This window comes from Phlebotomus papatasi, chromosome 1, assembly GCF_024763615.1.
Source record: "Phlebotomus papatasi isolate M1 chromosome 1, Ppap_2.1, whole genome shotgun sequence".
In the NCBI taxonomy this organism is placed as follows: domain Eukaryota; kingdom Metazoa; phylum Arthropoda; class Insecta; order Diptera; family Psychodidae; genus Phlebotomus; species Phlebotomus papatasi.
Window position 1 is genome coordinate 32,987,356 of NC_077222.1, and position 22,027 is coordinate 33,009,382.

The following is a 22,027-nucleotide window of genomic DNA, read 5'->3' on the forward strand; positions in this document are numbered from 1 at the left end:
ATAGTTTTCTCTCTACCATTCCACCCTATTCACTCTGCAAGCATAATTATGTTATGGTGAAACATTATAAAATATAAGGCTCAGAGAGATGCAAAGTATCTCTCTCACAACTCGCAGAAAATGTGAATGTTAGATATTAAATGAGATGGTGTATATAATTACGCGAGTCAGTCGAATGGATGAAATGGTTAAAAAAAGAAATATTTATTAAATAAATTAAAATTTTTAATGAATAAATATGAAATTAATCTCTTCCGTCAGGTGGGAATACGGACAAACAAAACGCACTGGCCAAGCTTTTGTCCAACTGTTTCTCTCAATTTATGAGGCATTTTTCCTCGAAAAAAGCACCTTCGGGCCTGAACAACTTTCCCGTATTATAGCGGGGGTATCGGTCCTTCAAATTGCGAGGGATTCCGCAAAGATATCACGGTTCCAAAAGCATTATCTCAATCACTAGATCGCATCGTGTAATTATGCGTATGTTTGGAATTTATTTTATGGCTGGACGACCTTCTATTGAGGTTTTTTTTTCAGCATATCTGTACCACTATATTCCTTCGTTCAGATGTTAAATTTGCATAAGCAAGAGTGAATAGTGGCAGTGTGAACAATAAAAAAAAATGACATCGAGAAGTGAAATAATTTCAAACACTCACCCATTGTTTTGCTGAGCAAATCCAAGTGGAACATCAATGCTGTGTGAGGCCCTACGACGGTCACCCGCCATGTCAGCTAACCTGGCAAAGTCTGTGTCACGTTCCTGATCTGCCAAACGAGCTGATCTCCTTGATTCCAGGAGACGAACTTCCTCAAGACGCTTCTTCAGCTCAAGGTGGGCCTAGAAAAAATTGAAAGAAAGGTCATAAGTGTGAGATCAATTTTATGAAATGACTAAAAGATGATAATGTATGACCAAAGATCAAGGATTATTGAGTGATCGGTGATCGTTTTTTTTTTTAATAAAGTGGCGTTGAGTCCATTTAATGCTGTTCGATAAATCTAAATTTGATTTTCTACCCTGTAAGAAATGTCGGTCGACATTCCATAAGAATGGCATTGGATTTATCGTCTGTCGTTAGGGAGAAAATCTACAAGAAAATCTACTTTGAATCTACGATGATCTGTAGAAATGTCGTTCGACTTGTCTTCTTCTAACTTCACAGCGAATAATCGTTCGATTTTCTATCGATTTGTCGCAAAGACACACCATTGCTTTATAGGGTATACCCTATAAAGACAATGTCGTATAAATAAATTTGATCGACATTTCGTTTAGTTGTCTTACAGGGCGTCGAGCGATTTTCGGCATCATGTCCCATTTATAATTCAAATAAAATGAAACAAAGCTCCAAAAACCTCAGAACTTATCTAATTCTGAGGCAACAAAAAACCATATCCAAATATTGCTCTCTTTTCCCCACTTAAAACGCGAACAAAACTCTTTGTATGGCGATACGATCCAGTGAATGCGAGAGCTCGAATGTAGGGTGATCTTGAGGTGGAAAGTGTTTGGGGAATGGAGGAGTGTGAAAGCCAAAATTAAATCGGCATTTGGGTCGCGATGCCGGCCGGTGTTACAGGCCCAAAACAGTGCCTTCTTTCCTCACCCGACCCAGAAGAGAGTTTTTGGGATGCAAGTGGCCAAAGTTAAAAATATCCACCTGGGGAGGAGAGATACTCTATTGAAATATATCGCGTGCCATCGTGACTCACACGCAATAGCTATATCAGTTTTCCACGACAAATTCACGACATATTCCCCACAATATTTCATCTAAATTGAATGGGGAGTGTCTCACAAGTTAAATCGTGATCGATATGATCGCGATCTTCCACATGGCGGAAATTTTTCTCCTCTATTAGATTTTCTCATTGTTTCCACTTTTAGAATGCGGAAAGAGCCCTAAGTGCCTCTACCAGGCATTAAAGCGCCCGAAAAAAAAAACTATATTTGTTTGTTCAGCTCAAACACGGAAAAAAAAGAGCGAAATTAATATGGGAAATTTACTTTAAAAGTTTTTAGTGGCTGTTGCGCCATTCCTTATGGCCCAATATGGCACTTTTTTGTCACAGTAAACCAAAAAATACCCTGGATGGCAAAAGAGAGATTCCAATTTTATTTTTCACACTTTGATATGGAAATGAACAGGAGCTTTCGTTTTCCTTTTGCATCGTATTTTCGCACCAAGCACAATATTTCGTAAACACCGAAAAACAAACTCAATCATTGTGTCTTTTGCAACTAAAAACGCGACTATGTGAGTTGTTTTTTTTTCACCTATTCAAACGTAAACCTTGAGTGACTTCCGACAATAGCTTGCCGTTTTAGAAGAATATTTTATTTTGAAGTCAGAGAAGAATAAAATAAAACACTCGAGTGGGAATTCAATGCTAAAAGGGCTCCACCCAATAAATTAGAGTGGCATCAAATGGAAGTTCCGTGCTGATTGGCATGACCTCACTCTCTAATGGGATTCTAGAAAAGGTTGCGTAATATTGGAGCACTACTGTTTCTTTTCTTTCATTTTGGAAATATTTTTTTTTGTTTGTTAGGAATTTGGAAGATTTCCGTAGCCAGGGCTTAGCATATCTCCTTCGGGGATTTGATAACTTCGAAAATTCGAATTCGAATTTTAACTCTTAGGCAAATTTAACGTTTAAAAATTCAAACTTAGTTGCAATGTTTTTTTCTTAATTTAAAATTTAAGGTTTAATCCATGAGCCCAAGTAGAAAAAAATTTAGTTAGTAGTTGTTTAAGTTTAATTACTGCTGTATACTACGAAGCTATTTTTATTGCCTCTCTTTCCTGAAGAAGAAAAAGTGTCTCGGATAAAAGGAAAACGGTGTGTTGTACGAGGTTATTGATAAAGATAGACCATTACAGCTAAGTTTACGGTTATAGCCCGACAATTCCTGAATTGAAAATCCAGTAGACAGAAACTAGTTTGGATTATGTTTACTATAATTAGACTTTTGTGTGACTTGACTTTTCTAGATGAAAAGGATCAGTAAGTGGTTAAGAAGAAGAAATTAGAATAAAAATGTTTTTGTTTCTTTTATCGTTCAAACTTTTAAGGACGATTAGATCACAGGTGAACCAAAAAAATTGATTATTTAATAATTATTAAAGCGTTTTTAATTTATTTTTGTTTCGCAGAATAGGGTAAAGTGATATAAGTTGGGCATAATGTTACAAGTTGGACAATCCTCAGGTACAAGTTGGACATGGCTTTTTTCTTGATAAATACAGTACAAAATTTGTTTTTAAGTACAAGGAACTAAATTATAAAACTGAAGCATTAAAAATATACAAATAAAAATGAAGTACTACATTTATAAGGAAAAAAGCCCGGTCCAAATTGTACCATTGGTCCAACTTGTACCACTTTACCCTATCTAATTCATGAATTAGAATATTTTTTTCTAGTTTTTACGTATTTCTATGTAAACGACACTGTAATAAAATAGTTTAATAAAAAATAGACACTTTAATAAAGTTAATAAATAATAGACACCAGTAGATGACGATGCATTCTATTGCACTAAGTATTAGACCAAGTTAAATAAGAATTTTAAAATTTTGTGTAAAGAATTTTTATACCGATTAAATTCATTTTTCTATTCTACGTACCAGCGCTATGGAAACGACATATACATTGGATTTCTTTAAAATTCTCGATAATCGTAACATTCCGTTTAATACAAATGCTATGATTTTTCTAAGTTTAAATATTTTTTGGTTAATAATATATTCTTATTATTAATATTATTTGGGTAGTAAAGGGATCGGGACAGAGTAATCCAGGAATAGAATTAGACAGTTGGGATATTAAAGTATGCCTTCTTAAGCTGTCTACACATATGAGCATTTTTTAAAAAAATTCTTTAAAAAAATTTTTAAAAAATAAAAATGGGTCGGTTTTTTTTACAAAATTGCTTACATACTAGGCAAATTTCTGTAAAAAATCCATTATTTTACAAAAGTTTTCACTAGTGTAGAGCCGATTCTTTTTAAAAACCTTTTTAGGGTTATTTTTTAAAGAATTTTTTTAAAAAATGCTCATAGTGTGTAGACAGCCTTAGAAAGAACATTGAGCGAACCACTATTTATTCAGAGAATATACCTCTCTTCCTACTCATTGAAATGATTGAAATATTTATTATTTTATATTATCATTATTATTATTTTATTATTTTATTATACACAATGAAAAATTTCGGCACACCTTTTAGATCAGGAAAATTTTATGAAATCAAAATTAATACCCTTTTCTTTCTAAAACTTTTTGCATATGTCCATTTCGCTCTTTTGTATTCAAAAATTAGATTGAACTACCTTGAATTTATTTTGATATTCAAAAGAAGAAGAAGAAGAGAGCAAAAAAGTAGAATAGACATATGCAAAACTTTTGAGAAAGAAAGTGAAGTGAATTTTGGTTTCATAAAACTTTCTTGATCAAAAAATCGTGCCGGAAGGGTCGGAAACTCTATAATCTAATTATAAAATTTGATTTCTATTGATCACTGTCCAAGCCTGATTGCTATTCAAAACAAAAGCTACTTATTTTGACTAAAAAAAAATGTCAGATTGACAGGAAATCGAGATTTTGAATTTGAATTGTAACGGTTGTTGACTGTAATCTCCATCAAGTTTGATTTATTGCTTTCTTTGAAATCTAGAACGCTTTCCCTTGCTTTTGTGATATCATCTCTTGCAATGTTTTCACCTGCAAATCCATCAAACATCTGTTGATCGACAAATTACTGATGGCTTCGTCAGTCCGAGACAACAGAGATAAGATTAAAGCGTAAATAGAAGATTTCTCCTAAGTCTTTGTCGCAATTTGCTGCACAAATGCTTGTTTTTTTTTATTATCTGTTTTTTTTTTCTTCAAATGTGTGGGCAATAATTGTGAGGTTGACAAAGAGTTTTTGAGACAAAGCAGCGTCAAAGTGCGACTTTTTTGTCCCCTTGGTGAAATCATTCAATTTGATCGAGCACTTTGCACATAGTCATTGTGAATCATAGTGCAATGTATATTTCCAGAGGGTCAGGAAAAATATTCCACTATTGCACTTCTTTGGGACTTTCCACTGAAATGGATATTATTGTATATATTTGTTTCCGAGACAAAAGATCAAGCTCAACACGTGTTATGGAAATAAAGCAGCAATGAGGGGCGAGTTTAATTCACTTAAATAAGCATTTCATGGATACATTATTATACATTTCTGCAGTACACTTTGCCGGCTTTGACATACTATCCCGGAAGTTTACTACATCCACTTCATATTGTGAGACTCACTGTGTAATTTATATTAATTAGATACAATGTTTTGAAGTGGTTCTTTTGCTTTTTGATCTCAAACGATCCAGCAACTTGCCGTTAAGCACGTGATCGTGTATTCGGTGAGATTTAAATTGATACTTTTCTTTGCGCACAGTGGCGAAATATTAGCTTGAAATTGAAAGTTAATTGCACCGTCTATCGCAGGTTTTTTTTTTGGTGCCTAATTGGGTATATTTTCAAATTGAAATACCCCGGAGGACTGGAATTTATTGCAGAAAAATTTGTTATAAAGCACTCAAGTTTGGTTTGATAAATGTAAGACCCACACGTACATTATGTATCTTCTGAGAAGTCGTCAATAATAGATGGGATTGGCTTCTGCATGAGTCTCTCTATATCACAAATAATGGAGCCTATTTACACAAGCTCCACAACTCCGTCCATTCCTCCAAGTTGACTTTTTGCTGCACTCTCATATTTGTACTGTGCGCTCCATAATCCCATCTCACGCATGCATATTAGGAATTTGGGTCATCATCACTACCAATTTAGACTCATGCTCAGCGAAACATACCGGCCAAAAAGGGTGGAGAGATGTTTACAATGATGAAAACACAACACAATCGTGAGATGATCCACTCAACAAATGCGATGGGATCGTATTTCACAAAGAAAGCAAGAGTAAAATGGTCCAATTACCATATTAGTGGTTTCAGCTTCTGAGAAAATTTTCTGGAACAGTTGACCGGAGACTAGTCATTGTTTTCCAAGGAAAACGTGTCTTAACACAGTAAAGGCCTCTTTATGCCTGAGGTGCCTGAGGTTAAGTCACAATGGTTTAACATCAATAAATTTGTAACTAAGGATTGTCTTAAAGAAATTTTAACTGAGAATAGCAAGAAAGGGCAATTTATAATTCTTTTTTTTTAAATCTATGGAACTTAGAACGTTCATGGAACATATACGATGATCTCTTAGTACATGCCACCCTGCTTTAGACAAAAAAGTATATTTAGACTTTGGAATACAAAGCCTAATTCCTCGAGCTTTGATAACTCTTGGTAGATTTCGTTCCCTTCCTCAGAACGAAATCGAGTTTTAAAATAATTGGCGGCAAAGCATCAACCCAAATTATCATATACGGAGAGTTTAGGGACAGGAATTAGGGCCCAAATAGACTCAGACTGATCCTCGAGAATATTTATCGTGAAAAATTTTGCAATAGAGATTTAGCTTAAACTGTCATATACTGAAGACTTCAGATCATCGATTAGAGGTCCTGTGCATAAATTTCCTATACCTAATCCTTTGCTGCCAAATTTTATAGGTTAAATATTCTCGAGGATCAGCCTAAGTGGTCTAAGTCTATTTGGGCCCTTAGGCAATAAAGAACTAGGTGAAAAAAAAATATGCAAAGGATCTCTAATTGATGATCCTAAGACCCCAGTGTACGCCAGTTTAGGATAAATCTTTACTGTCAAATTTTACAGGCTAAATATTATATCTTCAAGGATCAGCCTAGGTCAACCCCCTGGAAAGTTGGCTAAAATTTGAAGTAACTTTCTCATACTTTAATTTAAATTTGTATGGGAATTTTTTTGCACTCGCTACCGTTATACTAAATATTTAAAAAGTGAGAAGTTTTTCCGTATTATAAGATACCTTTCCGTATGGAGGGATAAATATACCAAATTTTTGTTTAAATAAATTTTTTTGCTCGGAGCACTGTGAGCTGAGTGCGAGATCAATTTAGGAATTGGCTTCAAATAGCTCCATATAAAATGGTCAACTTGCCAGGCGCTTGGCCTAGGTCTATTTAGATACGTACAGTCTTTTAACATAAATTTCCTTTCTCTGATCCTTTACCGTGAAATATTACAGGCTGATCTTCGAGGCTCGGATCAGCCTGAATCTATTTTGGCTTTACTCGTAGGAATAGAAAACTCTTGCAAGATACTATACAGTATGACTCCGATAGCGTTAATCCCTCAAAATTTTAAGCATTTCAAGTTTATTGTCAAACTTTTGTTAAGTAAGAACCTGAGACAATTTTTAACAAGTGTAATAGTAACTTCATCAATTAATAATTTGAACTTATTGCAGATATATAAGAATCAAATGCATTGACTCTATCGGAGTTGTACTATATTCCCTTTTTCACGCATTTCCTAAGAAATAATCAAAGATTTTTGATATTTTTGTATTTTTTTTTTCAATTTTCCACATCTACTAACTTCGTTAGTAAAATACGAAAAAGTCAAATAATTGTAAGTCCTAATAGTAGCGGTAGATCAGTCTTTAAATTTAACGTTTAACTACAAAAATAGTATTCCCGATTTTAAAAGATACTTTATAATCAACGGTAATAAGGATAAGAAAAAGAGACTTTTTCAATATTTTGTTAAAGCGTATTGATTTAAATCACAATTTTAAATTTATGCTTTTTATATTTAATTTCAAGATACTGTTAGTTTTACATTATTTTTGACATGTCACAATCGAATTTATATTCCAATCTTTTAAATCTATAAGATTTTCATTCCTTTTTTAATCAATTTAAAGCTAGCATAACACGAACACTTACGATTTACGAAAGCCATTTTCATTTTGAATTCAAAATCTCATTTAGCTGTCAATTTGACAGTATTTTGAAAGAAATCAAGCTTTCGAATTTAAAGCATCATTTTAGTGCACTAATGTTTTCTTCAGAAAGATAAACATAATTCTTAATTTTGAATATGCAACGTAACGTTTGCATAACACGAACATTTACGATTATCGAGATCAAACACACACTCTCTAGAATTTTATTATTCATTTTATGAAATAAGTGCAGATCCTCTTTAGTTTCTTTTCAGAGTGATTTCCATATGTTTGCGGATTTACGACAGTGAATGGAAGCTAATGCGGCAGTGAAGATCACTCTCCATGGAAGATACCCATTGCACAATATTCATAACCATTGCGATTATTTCATCACGAATACCGATAAAAAGTCTTCACAAGACCTCCCTTCAATTTCGTCATATCATCTGCCTTTGGAGAAATAAAAAAAAAGTTGTAAAAACTTTCAAGTGGCCAGTGATACACAAATAATGGCAAAATTGGTGAAATGTTGAGAATTTTGCCATTAGTCACTAATGTCTTGGCCTGAAAAGTGAGTCATTGAAATGGACAAAAAAGCCCTCTCAAGATCAACCACAAAGAAAGTCCAAGAGTTTCATTTATTAATGGCGAAATATAAGTAAAAAAAATGATCGTAATGGGAGAACAAAGATCGATTTTAGTTAATTTGATCTACATGAAAGTAGAAGATCGACAAAAAAAGAGCCATTTCTTCTCTAATTTCTTCACCACAAATTGGGACTTTCTCAAGAGTGGAAGTAAATAGGAGGGTAAGGAGGAAGAATGTCATAATTGAGGAAAAAAAACGAGTGACTAAATAGTTACACATTGTCTACAATTGAGTGACTCTCTTGGGCAAACAATAAAATGTGCACTTTGGTCGGTGAGGAGTTGTAACTATCTCTTCGGCAATCAGCTTTAGAGTGTCAGAGCAATTAGTTACTCCGGGAGGAATGGCTATAGCAAATGGTCGGGGAGTAAATAGTCAAAATGATGGGCAAATGGCAAAATATTTGCTTAAGAGTATAAATGTTTGTTAAAAGAAATTGAAAAGAATGTTACAATGGGTTGTATATGTCATGTCTCTTGGAGTTCAGCTGTGTTCATGCTAAAATAATCGCACATGAACGCACGATCGCATGCAGAATTGGAAATTTCATCGGCCGGTGAAAGTTTTTAATTATTTGTTTACAATGAAAATAAAACGGATAAATGTGCAGTGATATAGACGCAGGAATATAAACTCACAGATAGGATTGTTTTAGCTTATGAGCGTTGTGATTCTTTTACTGGAGGAGCGGGTTGTGAGCTATTTCAAGTGATGCTCATTGAAATTAATGTTTGGCAATACAGTAGAGTTCCTCAAATTTGAACATTTGGGGGGTATAGATGACATTTCTCACTCCTCAAATTTGAACGATATTTTCAAATATGTAACGGAATTCATGTGAAATGCACTTTCCCAAATTTAAGAAAAATAATTTTAGAGAATATATCAATGTAATTTATTGTTAAAGAAATGGAATTTGTTGCGGAAGTTACTATAATACGATAATATTGAGGAAACACCAGAGAAAAATAGTTCTAATTCAGACTCCACGCAAAACTTTCTTCACATAACCTCAAATTTTACATTTTGAACTCAACCGTCGTTCAAATTTGAGGAGTTCAAATTTGAGGAACTCTACTGTATATGGAATGGTCTGAAATTTATTTAGAAGATACTTTAGCTTTAGTTGCTTGCCATTTTGTGGAAAATATTGTATAATATTTTTAATGTAGAAAGTCCAAGAAGTTCCGGAAGCTTTAAAGATGTTTAAAATGTTTCTAAAGTTGTGGTAACAGAGATTTAACAAGTATTATCAGTGGATAAATTGTAAGTGGAAGATCGGCTGATCGGCGCTGATCTATCATACTCCGCTGACGATCATATCAGTTGATCTCCATTATCGACTAATCGGCACTGGCCAGGCTTCATAATCGACTGATTATGCGATCATCGGCGATCGGTCTCAACTATTGGCCAATATAGTGCCGATCAATTTATAAGACATTGCGCCGATTGCGTTTAAGAATCTTCATGATCGTCTGATCAGTACCGTGAGGTCTCTATGATCGGCTGATCGACACTGACCCGTCACCGTTATAAAGTGATCGTCGCCGATCAGTCTCAATGATCGGCTAGTAAGTGCCGATCAGTTTCCATGACCTATTATCGAGGGATCGGCTGATCAACGTTAATCAGTCACCATGATTGGCTGATCGGCAAACATAAAGGACCATTATTTGAACACTATAGTTTACTTCCTGGATGAAAATGTGACAGGTTCTCCATAAAAATTATTACTGGAAGTACTTTACTGGTCAGCTAAATATAAGCTATAACAATCGATCAACCTTCTGTAACGGTTTTACCAGAAAGTATTTTTCTAAATGAGCAATGTACAAAGTGCATGCCCTGTGTATATATCCCAATATAGATAGTTGACAAAATCGCAGGATTGCAGTAGCTGTGATTATAAAAAGTCTCAGTGAATGCAATAAGTCTACTCGTTGGGATTTGTGTGTTATGTGCCGGCCGCAGGGGCATATGATGCTAAGATGCAATAAAAAAGACTGGTGTCATCGCGATCGCGAGTGATCCTCGCATTTTCACATGACATACACTCTTTCCACCCAGCTCATGTAACGGTTCTCCAGTTCAGAGGTTTATCATCTACCCAGTAAAGAAGATGAACCATCTCAGGTGATGAGTCAAAGAGGTACAACGAGAGTTTGTAGGGTTCGGTGCAGAGCGGGAGGAACTTGAAACTGGCCTCTTGGTCATCTGTGCGATCTTCTCTCTTGCCAATTTCCAACTATAAAACACTAACACATGCAGTCACCATCGACTGATGCATTAATCTCCTTCTTTCATTGAAAAAGAATGGCTCAGCGGGATGGTGGAGGAGAAGTGATCCAAGAACCGGAATGCAATTGAAGAAAACACACCACAAGATTGCGAGAAAATTGTAATTTGTTCATTTCTCTTAACACGGACACGCTGTTATACATTACGCATTTGTGCAGTGTGGCAAGTGCACTGATCAACTGTGAGATGATTTATTTTATTGCAAACGCATTTTATGCTTCATACACCTCATACACCACACGGCATATTATGCTTTCGCCAACTATAAAAGACCACGAGAATACAGATGAGAAGAACATGTGCGAAATATCACGTGAAACATTCGTTGACACTTGTGAAATATTTGATTGGTGGTTTCAGGTGCCAAAGTGACATTTTACGGCTTGATCAATCGAAGTCAATTGACTAATTTACTGCGATGGGAGAAAAATGCTACTAAAAATAAATAATCGATACTTTACAGAGGCGTGCAAGAACCGTTGAAACCGAATAAACGTCAAATGAAACATATACGTCAATGGTCAAAACGCTACCAGAACAAACTTATTTTGACATCTTTTCGGTTTCAACGGTTCTTGCACAACTCTGCTTTAATATTTTCAGATGTCATGTTTGACAGTAGCTGTCAAAATATGACAGTATTTGTCAAAATATAATTACTATTACTGTAAATTTTGACATATATTTTAATGCAACAGTTAAAACATTTTTTTGTGTAGGTAAACGTTGAAAATAAATTTACTATGAATTAAAAATGCACCAAGTTGCAATTTTCACCCGATATATAACCTTTGCCGAAAACCGCAAGTCGATATCTTTTTTAGTTTAGGAGCTATTAAGCTCCAAAGAGCGGCCGGCCGGCCGGCCGGCCGGGAACGTAAAATAGCCACATATATATTCGTGATCAGGAAGTGCTGAAACACATTTTGGCCAAGTTTGAGGTCGATCGGACGACATGAAATTTTGTTAGGATTATAGTAGGTGAGATTGTTAAGAATCTCACCTAAATATACTAAATTTTTTCAAGCGCACCTGTCACTGTCAGTGTGATTGTTTTTAAAAACATGAATCAGCAGCCAGACAATGTTTGCAATGACACTTGCTATTTGACATACAGCTTTACAAAGTTCTTCTTCAAGTGCCAGTGTCAAAAGCATTGTCAATGTCAAAGTGACAGCATTTCAAAAATTTTCTGACTGTTTACGTAGTGTACAACTTTAGTCCATATTTGGTATTAAAAAAAATCGTAACTAAGATATTCTTTCATCTAGTAATATGCAAAAATCACACAACAGACTAAATTTATAACGATACTTACTCACGCAAAAAATTGCATAATACTCAACCTCTTTTTTTACAGTGTAGCAAAAATCTTGTCAATGTCAAAATGACGGCAATTTAAAAATTTAAATCACCAGTTATGTCATGCAATGCGTAAGATCAACTATGAAATTTACACGAGTTTTTCCGCAATGAATCAACAATTTCTTTTGATACAATTTACACCTTTTCGCACGGTATGAAATTTATGAACACTCTACTAAGACACTCAATGCTGAATTATTTCACATAATGATTCCCCATATCAATTGCTAATTCAGCAGCCGGTTGCTAATTGTGTGAAGTTCTTATTGGATTTTATGTAAGTACATGTACGTGATGGCTTTTAATTGAGACTGATTTCTTTATTGTCACTTGATTGGGATTTAATTAACAAAGCACAGTTAACTGTTGATCTCTTTTTGCTCTTCCCTAGATAATCGTGACAACCAATTGAGGGTGAAGATCGCGATCGTGACGCTTTTTTTTCGCTATTTGCCTAAGTAATTATGAAAAGGTGTCTTTCGACAAGCAAAAGTTTTCATGATCGTAAATATACCGAATTATAGACGAGCACACACCTTAAAATTTATTTTTTCGTAATTTTGCCGGAAATCAGCGTATTTCTAAATTGTCCTACATTTGATAAATTGTATACTATTTGGCATTTTCCACAGTTTTATCGTATTATTTCTCCGCAAGGGGTATAAAGAAATTGAAAATGTATTGCATAAAAGTAGATAGAGTGTAAAATTGACAGAGAGAATAAATTTGCATTGAGACTTCTGGTGGAGTCAACTTGAATTTCTAATCCACTGAAAGTGAAGAAATACCAATTCCTAAATGCATTAGGTGACTTTGCATAATCAACGACCATTGGAATTTGCTGTACAAGTACTTCTTCTAGTAAAATTTCACTACATTGCTTTTGGGAAAATTGGCACGCGATTTTTACCCCAATCACGAATCGATGATCAGTATCGAAATATCCGATTAACGCGGAATAGTCACTTTTTGCACTGAAAATGGCATATCATCCTTTTGTATGCCATTGTGTCTTCCCAATTGAGCAAAATATTGTACAAAATTCATTAGAGTACGTCCGTGGCCGGTGGAATTGAGCGACGAAATTCAACTTTCTGCCTATAAAATCAATGGAATTATTATGCTGATCGGACAGCAAACAGTCTTGAAAAACTTTCGCTTTGGCAGCAAAATGAAACGATGAGGAAAAAACGCGTTGTCGAATAGAAAAAGAGCCTAAAAACCTAAATTCCAATAGTACAATATATCTTTTTCAGGCACTGACCATATGCAATTGCATGAGAGATGTACCTTCTGTGCCTTGGCTATGATGATCTTTTTTGCAAAACTCATGATCTTCTATGGTCAGTAAGGTGGTAAGGTCATTTGGGAAATCAACATACAGTGGCCACTAAAATAATAGAGTCAGTTAAAAATATCACAAATTTTTAGATAAAAATCACCGCGAACATCTTCTTAAAATGGTCCAGGAGGGGAATTCTGTAACGCTCTGGCAATGCCATATGACAAATTGGATTCGAATCTTAGCAGAGCTTTTTCGAAAATGCGATTCTGTAGCTGTGGCATTGCCATTTCAGCTCACGTGGCATTGTCAGAAGTCACATATTTGAGATTTCTGGCAATTCAAATGACAATGAATTTTGTTAAACAAATCAACCAAGACGTACTGTATTTTCATAAATTCATCAAGTAAAGGGATTTCATTAAAAATTCAATGAATTGCATTTTCGAACTCATATGATATGACAAAAAAGCTCGAATGGCATTGCCAGGTTTCGAACTCACACGTGACAATGCCACGAAAATTACAGAATTCCCCTACAGGATTGATAGGCGTTGGTTGGTAACCTGACTGTATTAATGAATGAATAAAATGGTCTGGTCATAAGTATGAACAATTTTTTGGTTCTTCAAAATCATTTTGTGAGAAAAATTGCAATGGGGTGATACGTATGAGCCATATTAATGTCGCAACCCACTTGAATGACCAGAGTTCACTTAAATGATCTTGCCAAATAGAATTAACTTCTCTCTTCCAAACAGAATCTCCTCTCTGTTATAAATGTTACTATTCAAATCCGTTCTTATACCGTTTTTAAACCGTTGTTCGGGTGTCATTACATTCTGGTTCTTTGTCATTGTACCTGTAAGTTGGAGGGCCGACAATGCGATCTAAAAAGTCAGAGGACTTGAGTCTCTCGGGGAAATCTGACCAGTAGGGGAATTCTGTAACGATATGACAATGTCATATGACAAATTTTCGTGATTCGGGAACAGGAACAACATTAAAGGCCGGTGAGTACCGAATGGTTATTACAAGGATCTATATGAAGCTCTTAGTATAACTGATATGAATCTGATTTTCAATTAATTTATCCGGATTTTAAATATAAATATTTTAAAATTTGTCATATGACATTGTCATACTGTTACAGAATTCCACTATAGGTGTTAGAAGGTGTGGCGGCTAGTTGCCTTAAGAGAACCCATTCCTTCTCAATCCTTCCAGGCTTTTCGACCGGTAGTTTGCGTTTTTAAAAATTTTGAGTATTAAGCTGAAGAACCATTTATTTTTTAAAGATCCTTTTAACAATTTTGAAAAGGCCCTTAAAAATCAAGCAATGAACTGATAAAAAAGCTCGACGACTTTTAATGAAATCAGTCCTTATAAGCCTTTTTGTGATCTATAGCAAGACTTTTCAAATTTTATTTTCTGTAAAACCACTAGTTTTGATCGATTTTTAAAGTTCCTACGCAAAATTAACCTAGGCCGATACTTCTAAAAGAGAATCATGGTGACCCTATAATTCTAAAAGCCACTGTGTGTAAAATTTTATAGTCTCATGCAGCTTAAATTGAAATGTGAAGTATGGGGAAGAATTAATTATTCCTCCAGATGATTAATCTTCAATCGATGCAAATTTCAAATGTAAAAAAAAAAGCAAAATCGAAAAGATCATGATCGCGCGATTTCCGAGTTGGATGATTGAGCATTCAAGCGACAACACAAAAAAAAGCTCTCAGCATTGTCGTCGATGGAGCAGAAAAAGAGTCGTTTGTCGAGTTACCGAAAAAAAAGCGACAGAGATTATTTTGTCACCTGGGCCCGAATTTGTGTCAATTCCATATACAGGTTTCAATTTCCGTGTTTGCCTTCAAAAATTTCAACATTTCCACACAAGCGCGAAATGCGGCACAAAACTTGAATTGCATAACCTCACTCTCAAAGAGATCGTTACTTTTTTTTCAACGATGGAATTTTAATTAATTGCCATCCGCCTCATCACTCAATGGATCATTTTCCCCGCACTCTCTGCATTCCCAATGAGATCACTTTCCCAACTCTTGAGCCATTGAAATGTTCAATCGGGGGAATTTTTCTCACGTTGATCACCTGAGCACATACCGTGATAAGAAATTTTGATTGTAACGAAAAAATAAATGCAAATAGCCTGGCCCTGCGTGAGATATTCTGCAAACAAGTGGGAATTGCGTAAAGATCTCTCAAGAGTGAAATCTCAAGAAATCTCTCAGGAAAATATGAGTCAAGAAGCCACACCTGACATGAAGAAATCAGAGAAGATTATTGCGGCCACCTAGACCTACTCTAGAACAATTAACCATGTCACATTGAGGGATTTTCTCGTAGTTGGAACCTCTTCTGTGAGCAACTCTTAAGCTCATTTGCCTTACTTTGGCGGACAATCGAGAGAATGTGGAGCTCAAAGATGGTGTGAATTTCTGCGCAACAACTCAGTCATTTAGAGGTATTTTAATCAACGGAGCACGGCGCTATATTAACCATAATTGCCATCACTTTAGCTCATTCTCTGAATTTTATGTGTCTTCAAACTAGCAGAAGCACACAATTTTCCATCCAATGGTGCAGTATAAAGATTGCACAATCAATCGTGGCAATTGTTGGAAATTTAATACACTTTGGATACACATCATTAGTCAAAATGCCATAAATTTCCGAGAGACTTTTCCCTGACTCTTGCGTTTCTTTCAAAGTTCATTTAGAATAACTTGCAAATGAAGTTGTTTGATCAACTAAGAAAAGGCAATAGAAATATTTTATGAAGTTAGCAGCAGACATTAAAATTCCACAAAAACGGGAAAATTTAGCACAGAACTGTGCTAAATGAGAATTTAGTACCGGGATGTACTAAATTTGCTGAGAATTTAATGATTTAAAAATTTACTAATATTTTAAATTACAATATATACAAATGGGAAAGAAAAGTATTGAAGCTTAGGGGGATGTGGGGCTACTTTGAACTGTGGGGCTACATTGATATATATTTTTTCGCATATTTCTAAAAGCGGCTTTAACGTAATGTAATTTAGGCAGATTAAACAATGGCGGATCTAAATTAAATTATAATAAGGTCTAGCTTTCTTCAGAAATATATGAAAAAAATGTACAAGGAAAAAGAAGTACTATTTCGTAAGATTGTTCGTAAATATTTGTGAGTCCTACCGAGGACTTACGAAATGCTTGTAAATCGTATAACCCACTACAGAGTTCGTAAAAGTTTGTAATTTTTCACAAAGATTGTTCGTATGATAATCTTAAATACTTGCAAAAGAACAAGAAATATTCGTCAATCGATCATGTTGCAAACAATATTTGTGAAAAATTTACAACTTTTAATATTTTTTTGTGTTATTCTATTTACGAGGATTTTGTAAGTACCCATTGGGATCTCACAAACAATTAGGAGCTTAAGAACTTCTATAGAAATTTAAACAAAAAATTCTCATTATGATCCTTTTAATCTTTAAGGACGATTGGCACACCGGTGTCCCATAAAGAAAATAAATTTTCCTGACTACCTAAAGTTATTTGAGTCTTATGTCTGTACATAATTATAAAGTAGAAGGTTAAAGGAATCTAGAATATTTTTTGCAAGTCTCTAGCTGTTTGATATGTAGTAAATATGTAATCTTAAAAATGGCGTATTTTTAAATTCTCAAATTCATAATTGATTTTATTTATTTTTTATACTTACAATTTTTTTAAAGCAAAACCCTTTTGGCAATATAAACTACAATACTCATACGTAATATTTTTCATTAAAGCTAAAAATATTATTCATTAGTATTGTCAGAAAAATTACTTAAATTTTTGGGCTATTTTTGTCCCTACCGTTCATAGAAGCAAAAAATACACCGAATCAGACTCTGTTGGATTTTCCAAGGTTAGATGTAAGACTTATCATTTAATATGTTTCCCAGTTTAATTTTTATTGTTGATTTTCAGTCCGTAAAAAGTGCCTAGTCATTAAAGAGTTAAGACTAAACCTACCGATCGTTTTTGGTCATTTTTAGCACGTTTGATCAAATGACAGACCGCGGTAGGTAGGATACTCAAGAAATTTTACTTGGAAAAGAGTAAAAAAAATAGAATTCAAACACTTAAAAATATATTACGTGAATTTTTTAAGAAATTCATTTAGTTTGATAGTAACATTGCACCATTTAATTATGTGTTAATTTTAAAGAGTTTATAAATCGGTAAATTTGACCGGTCTTGGTCGGTTTAGTGTTAAAGGTGCATTAAAAGACAACCAAAAAACTTGGTTTAAGCCTTTAGGCAGATATTTTCGTCTTGGGGATCTAAAAATGCTCATAAAAAAAACTTCTAAAAGAATATTAACGTTTCTTGGTTTTCTGTTTTTGCTGAATTTTAATTATAATTATTACTGTGTCCAAATAAAGAGACATAGAAGCAGATTTTAAGAAGATATTGTTCTTAAAATACTTAGGGAAAACTTCTGCATTAACGAATATGGGGTAGCTTTTTTTGTTTCTAAACCACTTGGACTAACTGTGTTATCACACTTGCATATTAAAATTTTAATATGATTCACATTAATTGTCGCTGGTGAGAGTCCAAATGTATAATTTGTGTGCTTGAATCATTTTATATTCAAAATTTGATCTATTTGTTGACAAAAAGGTAGACTTGGCCGCAAAATTTGATATAAATTGATTTATAGCATTAATGCGATTTTCTCTTTAATTTTTTAATGTGAAAAATATTCATGCTTTAGGTAAATTTAAACTTATTTTTGCAGGCCAAGTCCACTTCTTTATCAATAAATAGAAAAACCCCAAATATTATGTGACTCAAAGACACAAATAACATATTTGGGCGCTCACAAGCGACAATTAATGTGAATCACATTAACATTTTAATGTGCAAGTGTGATAACGCCGCAAGACGATCATTTCTTCAGCGGACAAGCAACTCTATAGTATATATACGAATTCATACAGGTTTCGTCCTCTGAAGTCTAATATCTAGTTAAAAGAAAATCGCAGTGTTCGGTACTACCCCGTGTTCGGTGGTGCCCCAGTTTCCCCTATGGAATTATACAAGACCATATAAAAATAAAAAATGAATTTGGCCAGTAAATTTTCAAATTTAATCAGACTAAATGTAAAATTCTCAAAGCTGTAAAATCATTATGTAAGTTCTGTATTGGATAGGCCTACGGCTTAAGCCGAGAGACGGCTTAACGTAATTATAATCAAAATAATGATTTGACTGAATTCTCATCAGTTTCCCACTAACTAAGCCGATTCTGGGATTAAGCCCAGAGATAGTTTAGTCAGAAACTGATGAAACTGTAATCCATCAGTTAAGCCGTCTCTCGGCTTAAGTCTTAAGTGTATCCAGCACATTATGCTTCATAGCTGCTAATAGTAAAAGTTAACTTTTCTTTTCAAAGATTAAAATCTTTTAGAAACCATTTTTTTTTCTATTTTTATATTTTTAATAATTTTTAATGGAAGCCAATAATGCATTACTTATGAAACAACTCAATATTTTATTCTTATATTTTATTCGAATTAACCTTTAACATAAAATAAACGCCATTAAATATTTTTTATAATAACAATGGCTCGTTAAATTACAGTTAATTGTGTAAATTTTCGCATAAAGCCATTCCTTTGCAAATATTAATCTGCGATCACGCTTTATGGGTGATTTCTTCAAACAATGTCGCACACATAAAAATTATTACCTGCAATTCAAATGATACGCGCACGTATCAATTAAATGGCAGTTTATGAGGCAATTAGAGGTGTATTAGATGGGGCTGCCTATTTCAAATTGGCTCCTAACATTCTTACTATTAGTTATAGGCATGGTATGATCATCAATATAATTTTCTCTTTCAGCATTAACTTCCTCAATATTGAAAACTTTTTTTCTTCACCAGATTCAGTTGGATATTTTTTTTTCTTTCAGATAATTTCAAGCAGCAGCAAAAGAAGCACTTTCAGCAAATACATACTTTCAAACGTTATCCATTTGAAATTTTATTCATGTTATGCACTTTTGTGTGCTTGACTGTGAAAGCAAATTCCGGAATTGAATCAATTTCCAATTAATTAACTGCGGTGTACAAGGGGGATAAGAAGTCGTTCGAAGTGCAACAATTGAAGACCTTGTCAATTGCTGTCAGGAATTTTTCAGAGCACTTGGAGAAAAAGTCAATTGATTTTTTTTTCCAAGAGCTCTTTTTATGGTGCCAGGTGATAACTCTAATGCAAGAAGTATTTGTCAGGTGAAAGATCAATTTGTTCCATTGAAACAAAACCAGTGAAAAAAAAACAGTGCAATTTTCTTTGTGCTAATTCCTCACGAGAATGTCACTATAAAAATCACAATTTTCTCCCTGCTGGAAAAATTGATTAAATTGAATTCTTTAACACTTCTTCCATGTTTTTCTTTTAGTCTTTTCCCCTTCAGTTAGACCGTAGACAAAATAGTTATACTGAAGCTTGTCTCTGCTTTGGTGCGTTTTACAAGAGGGAAAGTTGGAAAGTGATTGCGTAAAGACAGACACACAAACAATTCCATTTAAAAAATATTTATATATCTGGCAAATAAATAATCACCGTAGATTTATCAATATTTCTTGCTCAGCTCTTTTTTCTTTCTTTCTCTCCAATCGCATGAAAATAAGCAGAGATAGTGAAATTTTGTGTCACCACAATTAATAAAATTCCAATTGAGAAATATCGACGGGGAATTTGCCTTTTTATCAGAGTCCCCATTTTATTTTTATTTATATTTTTTTCAATGTGTACAGGCATATGCATTAAATGTTAAAGCATTATCTATTTTTGAAAATATTGGAAAGTTAGGAATGCTCTATTGTTTGAAATAGCAAACTTTTCCTTTGATTAATTGAAGAAGATTAATATTTTTTGAAATAAAATTAATGAGATACATTGACAGATGTCAAAAGGCATTTGCATTTGACAGCTGTCAATTTAAATGGTTGAAAAACGACTGCAACAAATATATTGGTTAATACTTCTTAATGTTTTGCTCATTACTTATTTGCATGCAATAGTTAATTTAGAGTCAAGTGATGGGAATTGCTTAAAATAAATTGTTACATCTAGCTATGACAGTTGATTATAAATAAAAATGTTCAGAAAAGGGACACCAAGAGACGTCAGCTAATAAGCAAAATTCTCTGATAATCCAAAAGAATACTTTTGTCGCCTGAAGTATATCCTAAACTGAAAATCAACTTTGAATTTAGGAAATAATCGAAGCAAGTCTTCTAAGTCAATAAAGCTATCTAATTTGGTGATTTCAAAACAATAAGCGACATTCCATAACCGACAATATGACAGACTTTTGATCTAAATCGTAAAATAAGGACCATAATTCGCCTGACCACACTCATAGTCTCCTTAAAAACAACAAACCGAAGATCCACTTCCAAAGTCATGAAAAAGAATATTCAGGACGCATTCAGGCAGAGTTTCTCCAAGAGAAAGATCTCGAAGATCGATTTTTGAAATCTAAAGAACAGACATTTTTGCTTATCGTTTCGTCCGCGTGGTTTTCGAATATCGAAGTGTTTTCAGTTTATTGCGTGGAAAATCAAAGCAATAGGGCTCATAATATTCCTCTCATTATTGATCCCCTTTACAATCATTAAGTAATTCCTTTAGAAGCCTCTTAATGTGCATTTCATCAATTATTATTACTTTTATTCGAAATTCCGTTCGAATTTATTGAATATGAATATGATAAAATTAATAATTGTGATTCACACGTACACGGCAGTCACACCAATACTAATTCTGGCAAAAAGTCTCTTCCACTAGTAAAACGACACAGTCTTTTATATGGAGGGTAGGCCTACAATCGGCCTACTATCCCGACTATAGTAGGCCTACTCTACCTATTAATATATAATATTTATCTAATATTGTATAACATTTGTTCCGGCCGGGAGATTAAAGTGTTCGAAATCCAGTTTGAATTTTTCGAACACCAACGATATTTTGGTCAAACTAGTATTTAGTCGAGACACTTTTAGATAGACAAACGACGCGACGTCTGTGAACTGATACAACTCTTCATAGAGTCTCAGCTAATTAAGTATGCTTTAGTATTTCATATACAAATCTGTAATCACTTGAGAGATTATTTCGTAATGAATTTATGGCATTCTCATTTAATATCGGAGAAAATTGTAATTGCAGGGAGTACACTGGAGAATTTGATGTGAATCATGTGCCGATGAGAAATGACAACCATAATTGGAGATGTGCGATTCCCTCGGAGACACTGTGTGACCTCCCTGGAGAGGTGATCTTTTCTCACACAGCACTGTGACCTCCACAAGTGCTGATTGACCAAAAAAGGTCTTTCTCCCCGGCTGATCGCAAAGTGATCTTGATACATCTCAATGGTTGATCATTAGGAAATTGATCATGTGGAACAATTGATCAGTGATTCGTGACCCATATGGGCGCGAAAGTGAAAACAGAGTGTCTCATCTTTCG

General features: G+C 34.1%; 1 protein-coding gene across 2 annotated transcripts in view; it reads right to left on the minus strand.

Annotated features, from left to right (window-relative positions):
* The window catches only part of LOC129798863 (zinc finger protein 395), a 157,068-nt gene that overhangs the window by 106,659 nt on the left and 28,382 nt on the right, over positions 1-22,027 (minus strand). For both annotated transcript variants that reach the window (XM_055842309.1, XM_055842308.1), the window contains exon 2: positions 660-841. In XM_055842309.1, the coding sequence (XP_055698284.1) occupies positions 660-841 (182 nt within the window). The remainder of the gene's footprint in view (positions 1-659; positions 842-22,027) is intronic.